The 12,358-nt window shown below is 41.3% G+C and overlaps 1 protein-coding gene across 3 annotated transcripts in view; it reads right to left on the minus strand.

Moving 5' to 3' along the window:
- LOC123768412 (PR domain zinc finger protein 15-like) overlaps positions 1 to 12,358 on the minus strand; it is a 509,712-nt gene that overhangs the window by 13,445 nt on the left and 483,909 nt on the right. For all 3 annotated transcript variants that reach the window (XM_069336362.1, XM_069336363.1, XM_069336361.1), the window contains 3 exons: positions 4,844 to 4,993; positions 3,335 to 3,470; positions 346 to 449 (listed from right to left, as the gene is read on the minus strand). In XM_069336362.1, coding sequence (XP_069192463.1) covers positions 346 to 449; positions 3,335 to 3,470; positions 4,844 to 4,993 — 390 coding nt within the window. The remainder of the gene's footprint in view (positions 1 to 345; positions 450 to 3,334; positions 3,471 to 4,843; positions 4,994 to 12,358) is intronic.

A 12,358-nucleotide genomic window follows, 5' to 3' on the forward strand; every position in this document is an offset into this window, starting at 1 on the left:
TGTTGTTTTTAACCAGAATAGGGGTCTGTTTTGGGACACTTACCTTTCTGGGTGCCTGTCCCGGTTGATGGCATATATAGAATACTCAAAAATCACACATGCATTTCTATAGGCCATTGCTCCTCGTGCCTCTCTGAGGGGGCCAGATTCTGGCTCATGGTCCCCGGTAGAAATAGACATCCACCCACATCAACTGGTGCCAAAGTTAGGGATGTTCATATCAGCCTGGGTAGCTCTGGGAAGCCATAGGGGCTCCCCCCAGAAAAAAGCCATCGGAGGCCACTCAATGATACCATACAGAGATGAGAACTACTCGATTTGCAATGTAAAAGAATATTCCAATACCTTGAAAAATGTGCTGATCTCGACCGAGGGGCAAGTCTTTACGTGACGCTCCAGACTGGTAATGTTGGAGAAGGTGCGGCTGCAGCGGGTGCACTTTCGATTTCCTGAAAGCATACTGTCCTTTTCATAACTACAGTATAGGGAAAATTATTCAAAATCTTGTGTGGCAGCTTTTTTGTTATTAAGTCTGTAGACTAATTTAAAGTTGACCAATTAAAGATTAGTAAATAAGTGAACTTCAAATGAAAGTAAACAAGATGAAGTTATTCAAATGCTAGAGAGCAAGACAAATACCGTCAATAACTCGCAGAAATGACATTACTGTACTGTGATATCTATCAATGAGAAAATCCACTAGGGCAATGATGCCAAGCCGCATACTCTACCACTAGACCACCGCTAACTTGTGAAAGTCATACAACCGGACTCTGGTTGTGTGACTTTTACAAGTCATCGGTGGAATAGTGGTCGAGTATGTGGGTTGGCCATGCCAAGGTCGTAGGTTTGCATCCCTAGTGGATTGCTCTCGTGGATCTTTTCAATAGCCTCAATGTCAGTGAACAGATTTGTCTTTCGTATAAATAATGCAACAAACTAAACAAAGCTTTGCATCTTACTTGACTTCTTAACTATTGTATATGTTAACTGAAAGATGAGCAGCTACATTAATGTTGTCGACTGACCTCTTAGGCTGTTGCTCTTTGAAAGTAACATAGGAAAGATCCTAGCACCTCAAAATTTGCTTCTAGTACAATGTCAAACCATAAAGTCTGAAAAAAATGTGCAAAAATCTTTAAAAAAATTTGTAAGTGCTTAACGGAAACTGATCTAGATAGGACCTCGAGCATCTAATCAACACATGCTGTATGTGTCACAGGAAATCATAAAATGTACATGGATTTATAACTCATAATAATATACACAATCATAATAATATATGATAGAGCCACAGAGATACTACATGAAATAGGTAGTTGGGTGGACTATCTATCTGGACCTAAAAAGGCTTATGACAGTGTCCCACACAAGAGGCTGTTCTGGAAACTGGAACATGCTGGAGGGGTGACAGGGAGACTTCTGACATAGATGAAAAATTTTCTAACCGTCAGACAGATGAGGGCAATAATCAGAGACAATGTATCAGACTGGAGGAGTGTTACTAGCGGAGTACCACAGGGTTCAGTTCTTGCACCAGTAATGTTTATCGTCTACATAAACGATCTGCCAGAAGGAATACAGAATTATATGAACATGTTTGTGGATGATGCCAAGATACCGGGAAGAAAGGAGATGCAGACAATTGTAATGGCCTTCAAATCGATCTAGATAAAATAAGTGCTTGGAGCCCCAAGTGGCAAATGGAATTCAATGTGAATAAATGCCATGTTATGGAATGTTGAATCAGAGAAAATAGACCACATGCAACTTACAAATTATACGAAAAGGAATTACAAAACTCTAATAAAGAACGAGACTTGGGGGTTGTTTTGGATAGTAAGCTGTCACCATAGGAACACACAAAGAACATTGTGAGAGAAGCGTATGAGTCGCTTTCCAACTTCAGACTTGCTTTTAATTATAAGGATGGTGAAATACTTAAGAAACCATTCATGACTTTTGGGAGACCAAAATTGGAATATGCAGCAGTTGAATGGTGCCCAAATCTTAAGAACCACATAAGGAAACTGGAAAAGGTGCAACAGCATGCTACAAAATGGCTTCCGGAACAGAGAAACATGAGTTACGAGGAAAGACTAGAGGCATTACACATGCAGAAACTAGAAGATAGAAGAAAAAGAGGCGATATGTTCACCACTTACAAAATATTTACAGGAATCAACCAAATTGACAAAAATTCCTGAAACCAGCAATTTCACGAACAAGAGGAGACAGATTCAAGCTAATGAAACAAAGGTGTCAAAAAGTTATTAGAAAGTTTTATTTACAGAGTGGTAGACGGTTGGAACAAGCCAAGTGAGAAAGTGGTGGAAGCCAAAATCATCAGTAGCTTCAAAGCATTATACAACAAAGAGTACTGGGAAGATGGGACACCATGAGCAAAGCTTTTATCCTGTAACTACACTTAAATAGAAACCCTAAATTGCATTGTCTCCCCTCAAACATCAAAAGGAGAAATAAGAACTGGCTCCCTAAGTATTTATTATTATTTTACTACGTGTAATAGAAAGGTGTTTTTGAATTTAGGTGTAAAGAAAGCCCAGCACCAAGCTTGATGTCTGGGACAAATACCCGAAACACCACCAAGGAAGTCATACAACTCAAAGGTACACAACCATTATGAAGGAAATGCCAAACAGTTCAGAAAATTATATATCTAGGGCTGTTGACCTTTGTCATAGAATATGGAAATAAACCTTGAAATATATTTGTAATAGATAACTATACAGTTGCCAGTGGCACACACAAGACTGGTATACAATGCTGTGAAACAAGCACAAAAACATGGAAACCCCGTGCACTGAGACAACAATCATCAGGAGAACTCAGAATATCAGAAAGCTAAACTTGACCACTGCTGAACGAGAAAAGCACTGCATGGACATCAAGCTAATAAGTGAATATTGCCAGTGCCCCCAACCCCGTTGCAGTGACAATGGTGACAACTGATGGGGGTTGTTGCAGTAAAGATATATAATCAGTAGTTTGCAGAGCAATAATTGGCAGCCTTGACATACACACACACACACACACATTTTAAACTTGCACGGGGTGAATGGATTTTGTGATTCGCTACTTTGTATTATAGAGAACTAGTGTTCTCGGTGTGTTTTGCTCTAGTCGCGACCTTCATTAAAATGTGCTAGGACCACTTGCAGATATGTACTATACACCTGTCACTTCTGAGAACAAATGTTACACAAGCCTGGCAAGTGTTAGGAGTCCTGGTGGACCATATAGGAGCTGACTGAAGAGGAATGCAAGGAGCCTTAGCTCAGAAATGCACAAAAACAATCTTTGATATATTTACCTTTATGCTTGAGATAATGTTGCTCCAAGAGGTCTGGATTGAGAAATATTCGAGCACAAACTGAACATTTCAGACTCTTTTGATGACTTCCTTTAGGGCAAGTGTGCTTTTGTAAACCTTCCTTTCGAGCAAATACCTGTGGAAAATTGCCATAAATTATTCCTCTAATTAAATGTCATCATAACAATCGTAATGAAGTTTTCTCCATTAGCTATTTGACTGACTGATGACTACGAAATATAGGCATATGAACTACAGGTATGTGCTGATTATGTGCAAACACAATCCTTGTTTCCTTGACAGGAAACTAGCCCTCAAGATGAGATTGATTAGCCTAGTGAGAGGCCATTACCTGTAATGGATTTATGTATTATACATCTAGTGTAGTGAACTGTACAAGAGGGAATTTAACATTGACTGTTTGTATGCAACATAAAAACATAGTTCATATCAGTTTAACACAATCAATGCTCGGTTTAATGCAAGCTTAGTAAAGATTACTCATCCCAGTCAAATGACTGCTAGAGGTCCCTTTCTGAAACCTTCCTTGATATTCCTGGGGATCACTAGGCTAACTACTCGCTGGCCTGCCTGGTCACTCGTGCCGACTGCTACCTGTAGCACCACAAACACATCTATATTAATAAACCTGAGCATCCTCGCATACTTCCTGACAGTTTCCTGTCACTACAGAAAAGGTCTAGATTTTTGGTTAAGTTTTGGCCTGAATTTACCAGGATCTTGGAATCTTGTCCTCAAGACTTGGCTTAGTGCAGTGCCTAGATTTACACATTTATAAGTATTTTTGAGTGTGCCTCGATTATTATTAGACTGTGTTTGAGAGGTTTTGCCGGTGGTGGACGGCAGTGACTTCAATCTCGAGCCCATACCACTTTATTCACAGTCTTTTTGAACTCTGACCAGATTCTTAAGTGACCATTACCTGTACTGGATTATACAGTCCACTACTGGATGAATAAGAGGGAATTTGACATGGACTGTTTGTATGACCAAACATACCCCATAGTTCAAGGGGTTATGCTTGGTCATTACTTCATTTTGAGTGTGAAAACATAGATTGTTCAACATTCAAAAAGGTTGTGCCTTAGTAGTGTTTTAGAGACCTTTTACTTTTGTGTTTATTTTAGTGTCACAAGAACAGTAACATTCTTCTTTCTTTGCCAGACACCACCGAGTGTTAGGGGTAGTGATTGCCAAGCATTTACGCCTTGGCGAGATAAATATGAACCAGGCCTGCTGTCTCCTTTCTAGGTAACCATGATGCAGTTGTCAAACTGCCAGAATATAACATATAACACTTATCATATGATGAATATGATTTCCAATGAGGGGTGGATAGTTAAAAAAAAATGTAATAGAGTACTGAATAAAATTTCACTATGGAGGCAAAAAGGACAAATTTTTAAATACCATCTATACTGTACTGGACACTAATTCTAATGTAAAGCCCACTACCGTATTAAAACAGCAAGCAAGTGGAAAACTAACCTTCAGACAAAATTGGCATGTGAAGTCACCAGTGTGTTTCCGAAGATGTCGCAACAAGTACTGAGCCTTGTGGAAATGCTTAGAACAGATTTGGCAGCCATGTGGTCCTTCCACAAGCTCAGTTGGGAGAGCTGATATCTTCTTAAATCCCTGTGGAAATTTGGGAAATTAGTTCTTATCTATTGTTAATACATTGTGTAAGAAAAGTGACATTTCACAAAAAACCAGCGTTGAATGTAATGAAACGCCATTTTCTGGGTGAGTCCCGGAGGCTCCCCGGAGCTATCCCAGGCTGATATGCTAATGTCAGACTTTGGCATCAGTCATGTGTATGGAGTTCTTAGGCCTACCGGGGACCACGGCCAGAACCGGGCCCCCTCAGAGAGGCAAGGGGAGCAATGGCCTATAGAAGCCCCCGTGTAGTTGGAAGCATTCTATGTCTGCCATCGACCGGAACAGGCACCCAGAAAGGTAAGCGCCCCAAAACAAACCCCTATTCTGGTTAAAATTGCTACCTAAAACCGAACTAGTGGATAGAACTCCCCAACCGAAAACAAGCAAACTAGTGTGACGTCACACACTGCCGCGCCGCTGTCTGCGCAGCTCCCCCCTCCCCGGGAGGGGGAAGGGGGAGCCCCAGACCCCCCGCGCCGGCTACCCACACCTCAGTTCTTGAGGCTGGATGTCAAAAACGCGAAAAACCGCCGACCGGAGGGAGGGAGGGATGCCGGGGAGCCTCCGGGACTCACCCAGAAAATGGCGTTTCATTACATTCAACGCTGGTTTTCTGGGGGGAGCCCCGTCGGCTCCCCGGAGCTAACTACCCACAGACAGAAAAAGAGGGACTTACCCGGGAGGCGGTCGTCGCTCACCCCTCAACTCGAAGCCGAGACAACTGGCCGCAACCGCCGACCCAAAGCAACACAGGCCCGACGAGGCCCAGGGACATTCACAAGGTAACGAGCAGCCAGGACCCTGTTCGACCGCCAAAATCCCCGCGCCCGAATATCAGACCAAGACATATTCCCAAAGACGGCAGCAAGAGCCGCGAACTTACGAACGTCATGGGCACGGGGATAGACCGCAGGCTGGCTGGACCTAATAACCCTGCGGACGACCTGAGAGACCCGAACCCGCGAACAGGGAAGAAGGGAAACCGGATCAACCCACAGCGCGTCCCCGGACACAGAAGCTGTGGCGCACAAATAACGGCGAAGCGCCGCAACCGGACACAAAACATGATGCACCCCCGGCCTGACCAACCAAGCATCAACCACCCATGGACCCCTCCGGAACGCAGCAGTCTCATTCTTTGCCAGAAAAGAAGGAGACGGCTGCAAACGAACAAAACTATCACCACGACCAAAATGACAGAACCCCCCACCAGGCAAAAACAAAAAGAAAAACAAAACCCCGCAAGAGGACAGCGAACCCCAAGGAACAGAGCCGGCCGCGATGTCGGGAAATACAAGCTGAGCAGCACCCTGCGCCCCTACCAGTTGTGGGATATTTGGGTTTGATTCTGATTAATTAATAATTAAAGTAGTAAATTAAATTACGAAGGACCACCCGCTTTTAAAGTAAAGAGGGAAACTGAGAATTTCAGATCATTAGATAAAATTCTAGAGAAAACCAGTGACTATGGATATGACTAGAAAGTATGATCATAAGAATAATTAATGGGCTGTATTATTAAAACCAAACCTCAAACACCTACATTGGGGGGTTATTACTGGAGGTCAGTACGTCCAGGAATCAGTGTGGTTCGTTCACTAATTCTATTAATAATAATCTAATCCTATAATTAATGTTGAATATAATATTATTCATACAAAGAAGAACATGAATATGAGCATAATAATGAATTACAGTAAATCACACATTATGTTGAAAACATTCTGAATGTATCAAATTGCAATGTTATGAGTAAAAGAAATAAGCCTTAGCTGGTAATAGATTCCTTTAGATAACCCTGGCAGTCCTCTTAATCTCCAAGTCTGGTACACCGACGTCTGACACGGTTAACATGGAGAAGACAGCATGAGGAATTCGTCTCTCGAGCTGCAAAATAAATAACTACCAGTAGCAATTGATTTAACTACTCAATACATATTCAAGATTATTGGTATCTACAGAGAAATTTCTAATCACCTGTTATTAGGTGTTGTCGTGCCGCGTGACGCGCAATCACCCCGCTATTATTAAACCTGTAAATGATGCATCAAATAAAAGGTACTTAGCTGTGGGCACTGTGTAAGTATTAAGATTGCCGTAATTTCGCATCCCAGGCTCCGGCGAACCTATCCTGGATTGATGCGTTTCAAGTTGGCTGATCACGTGTCGTCAGGAACCAAGTCTAGGGGTCCCTTATTTAACACCAGCACTAGTTGAAGATATTATCTGCAAGGTCGTTCACGCCTCACAGTGGCGGCTTTCATCTGTAGATAGACACACGTGTCCTATTTGCTGGACAATGGCGTCTTTTGTGAGTACGGTAAGCGTGGTTTTGCCTCCTTCTGGCTTTGCACGTGTCCGCTTCCCGACACCGTCACCGACTGAGCATGGCGTCGCGTCCCTCCCCCCACGCCGAGTCGACGTTCATTACACAAATTATTGGCATGAACATTAATATTTCTCGCATTCGCGCTTGAAACTCTAAAGACTGGACGGGTTTATTATTTAGAGGAACGAAATATTATTATTTAACTATTTAAGAATAGTAAAGATACAAGGGAGAGGAATTAATGTCTCCCCATAGCATTCATTGATGACGTTAACACTATCGCGAGGTAGACGGTATAATTCTAACGCTCTATTCGGCTTTTAGTTAGAGAACAATTCGTCTGCAATCAGTTGTCATACAGAATGCCTTAATTATGGAGAATCGTATTTAATTCTCACACAAATTGTATATAATGTGTTTTACTGTAAAGAAATCTGACGCAATACTAGCGTCAGATGACGTGAGAATTCTAGCCTAATGCACAGATGAATTATTAGTACAGGAGAATTCTACGAGTTGTTAATTTTACTTACTACAATATTAATATGATTAGTAATAAGTAATGAGAATACAACAATGTTGTATTCGATGTTGGAAATATCCAACATAACTCCGGGGGGGGATTCCCAGGGTCGCAGTGTACTGCGTTGTACTGACCTATCCCGAAGTAAAATTAAGATTAATACATTAGTATGTTAGTATGTTAGTACACACATAACGAACGTCCCGGATTTATCAAGGACTTACAAGAACTTGAGTCTTGCTATTTACATGTCAAATGAAACATGTTGTTTGTAGCCTACACAATATTTATAGAATTCAACTCTCCCAATTTAAACTAACAGAATCTACGGTGATGCGATATCCTGGGTCATAGTGACGTGTAATGTTTCGTTACGTGATATTACATCGTAGCACCATCACAGTTTTCTTAGTGGGATGTGAAGGAAATTACTCTTGTTCAGAGTTGTAATAGGCTTGCAGTTTCCCTTAGTGGAAACATGCATGAAATATTGAAACATTAAATGATTAAGTTATCGGTAATCAGGAACGCTCTAAAGCTCACAATAAACTCAACAACTAGGGTCGCAGTGACATGTAATGGTGTATTACGTAGCTGCTGAATCGTAGGTAAACTCAGAATAAGTTCCTAAGAACTGATAACACTATTGTATGATTATACAGTGAAGTGTTATTAGTCATTTAAGATCAAGGAGACTATGACACTACAGTAAGGTCACTGTCTAGGGTCGCTGTGACTTGTAACTATTGAGTTACTAGACAATAACATCACGCAGCATCACGATCACCTCAAATTCAAATGAGGAAATTGAATTAAATGTGCACTGCCGTGCAGTAGTCATGCTGACTGATGGTACAACTAATTTGCTAACTAGCTAAATAATAGAAAGTAGAGAACTGAAAAGTTTATTCATTAAAATCAAGGAAAATTCTGAGTCGACAGTGAGATTAGTAGCCTAGTCATTCTGACTTATGAGCTAATTAAATGGCAGCTCATAGGCTTGACACTGTAAACTTGTTAATACGAAATCACCTTTACATGAAATTGAGTTTATTAAATCAGTCTCTATAAGTATAGTCAACTGTAATTAATGGTGAGTACAGATTAGGCTAGTACTCAGTTGACACTACTAAAGTCCCTAAGCCTACCTAAATAAATGGTTTGAATTTCTAACCTACCTAAGTAAGGGACTAAGCTAAACGTGAGCAAAAATGTACACAAATTAACATGGTGAGCAGTATTGAGCTCATTAACAGGTCGAGTTATATTAAACTCTTGAACATGGTGAGCTACAGTGAGCTCGTCAGCAGTGCTGACAGGGTGAGTTACAGGGAACTCGTCAACAGTGTTGACAGGGTGAGCTGCAGTGAGCTCGTCAGCAGTGCTGACAGGGTGAGCTACAGTGAGCTCGTTAGCAGTGCTAACAGGGTGAGTTACATGGAACTCGTCAACAGTGTTGACAGGGTGAGCTACATTGAGCTCGTTAGCAGTGCTAACAGGGCGAGTTGCATTGAACTCGTCAACAGTGTTGACAGGGTGAGCTACATTGAGCTCGTCAGCTAGTGCTAACAGGGTGAGTTGCAGTGAACTCGTCAACAGTGTTGACAGGGTGAGCTGCAGTGAGCTCGTCAGCAGTGCTGACAGGGTGAGCTACAGTGAGCTCGTTAGCTAGTGCTAACAGGGTGAGTTGCAGTGAACTCGTCAACAGTGTTGACAGGGTGAGCTGCAGTGAGCTCGTCAGCAGTGCTGACAGGTTGAGCTGCATTGAGCTCGTTAACAGTTAACAGGGTGAGTTCAGTGAACTCGTCAACAGTGTTGACAGGGTGAGATACAGTGATCTCGTCAGCAGTGCTGACAGGGTGAGCTACATGGAGCTCGTTAACAGTTAACAGGGTGAGTTCAGTGAACTCGAATTAACGAGGTGGAGCTTTGTCATTCAGTTATCATGGCGAGCAATATTAAGCTCGTGCGCATGGTGAACGAGCACTCATATTATTACGTTAATTCTAAGGTGAGCTATGTTAAGCTCATGAAGCATGTTAATTAACAATGCTAATGTTTAACGGTAATGCATTAAACATATTAGTTCTCTGAAAATTCACTTACCTATTAGTAAGTGTGCAAGTTTGTTCGTGTTGCGCTCCTACACTAAATAAGCAGAAACGAAAGAAAAACAACTCAAACAATTAATGCAAGTATTTATCACTAACTCTTAGTGCAGAAAACATGGTATTAAGAAGGTTTTCTTGGCAAACCTTTAAGCGCAAGTATAGTGGACCAGTGGTCCTAGTGAATTTATAATTAAATTCAGGAAATGCCAGTGGCATTGAGTGCTAGATTCTCTAGCCTAACATGATTAATTCCTAGGGAGTACTAGTTTCTCTAGCCTAACATTACAATTTAACTAGGAAGACTGAGTGTGGTCAACTACTACTTGCCGAGAATAATTCTAGCTCTGCAGTGAATTCAATAGTTTGGTCGCTGTGACTTGTACTTGTTTGAGTACGGACCATTGATTTTCACTGAGAGCTATGAAACATCTCAGCGAGTATCAATTGCACTACATTCAATCTGAGTTTATTACTCAGCTGTGTTTCTCCTTTTAGCTTGCTGCTGGAGAATTGATTTTCTGCTGACTAATTTATTGTTGGCAGGCTTAGGCTTGTTCACATTCAGAACTTTACCAGTAAGTAAGTAGCCTCCTGCAGATTGGAGCATATTCATTCCCAATCGTTTAACATGTCCAGTTATGAACTGGTAATAGTAGTCGGCTCCTACTAGTACATCTACATTATTAAGGCGGTCAGACATTAATTTGTTGTCAGCCAAATTAATTTCACGTTCCTGCAGGAAGTGGGCTGTGTACCCCAGACCCTTAATATTTAAGTCTAAAGGTATTTGATCTACAACAATGGCTTGGACAGCCTTGGCTTGACTACCTAGTCGTACAAGCGGTTGAACTACTGTGTATTCATGGGTTCCTCGATTTATCATGGACCCTGACAAGTTTAATTTTACCTGTCTTATTGGTTGCAAATTAAGTGCCTCTGCTGCCCTTTGAGTAATGAAAGTTCTCTGGGAACCTTGATCAAATAGTCCACGTATGGTGATCTTGGCTCCTCTGTTCTTCACTTGAAGTTGGGCAGTAGGCAAAGCAGCATCTACTTGAGATGCTTGTGTAGTTACGCTGTACACATCTCGCACCTTGCAGCACTGTACTGGTGTAGATTCTCTACGTCCTATTCTAGGATTGACATAATTAGTCCTAACTAATTTGCACAGTGCAGCATGATGCTTGCCCCTTCTACACCTATTGCAGGTGTTCAGTGGGGTGTCACAGTTGTTAACATTATGTGGTTTGAGACACCTAGTACATTTGTGTAACTGTTTGAGTCGTCTGACTCTTGTGTCTCTATTAGGATAATTAGTACATTTGTACAGAGAATGTTTTTGATTGCAAAACAAGCACATTCCCCATCCTACTGTTCGTTTAGGTGTTACCGGTTTAGGTAAAACAGTATTTGCAGGTGGTGATGGTTTTGCTGCTTGCATTTGTTTGTTATTTATTCTCTTGTGAGTACTTGGTGTACTCTGGGGAACCATTAACAAGCTCTTGGGAGTGCTCTTTGGACTATTAAGTCTCTTAGGAGCACCTGTGGGACTCTTAGGCCTCACTGATGAATCAGTGTTTGACTGATTCTGGTTACATTGATTATTAGCACCTTGGTTACCTAGTGACAGTGTCACTTTAGGAGTTTCAGGCAAGGAAACTGATGTAGGTACAGTTTTGGTGCATTCAGATTTAGTATTAATTGCTTGGTCTGCTGTATGATTGCTCATATTACGCAAACCTGTAAATATATCCTGCATTGACAGGGTATTACCATTCTGGCATACATATAATTTATTAAGTGTGTCACCAGACAATTTTCTCTGGATGATAATTTTAGTCATCCACTCAGTAGTTGGGTGATCCACCTCTTTACTGAAAGAATTTATCAGGGACTCAAGCTGAAAACTAAAAGCTTGTAAAGAGTCATCTGATTGCTCTGGTGAAGATAAATTTAATAATTGGCGTACAAGGTTTATAATAGTCTTCTCATTGTTAGCACTTGCTTTAGAAGGCTGTTGTGAGCAATTGTGACCATTACTTGTGTTGCTTAAGGCTTCTTGCTTAGCCTCAGCTTTGATTACAGCTTCGACTGTTGCCGCAGCATTAGCTTTATCATTTTCTGGTTCAGATTCACTGATCATTGCAGCTTCACTTGTTTCATCTGCAGCTTCACTTGTTTCTCTGGGTTCTGGTGATAAGTTAGTTAATTCAGTAGCATTATGTATTGAACTTATAGAATCCAGGGAACATTGAGAAGAGTGGTCTGAAATTTGATCAGACTCTGTAAACAAATCATCACATGAAGCTGTATTAGATGAGAGGTTAGAAAATGAAGGTTGATCTTCAGTTGTTGATCCTGTATAGTGATCAGTATTG

Source organism: Procambarus clarkii, chromosome 35 (genome assembly GCF_040958095.1).
Source record: "Procambarus clarkii isolate CNS0578487 chromosome 35, FALCON_Pclarkii_2.0, whole genome shotgun sequence".
NCBI classification, from domain to species: domain Eukaryota; kingdom Metazoa; phylum Arthropoda; class Malacostraca; order Decapoda; family Cambaridae; genus Procambarus; species Procambarus clarkii.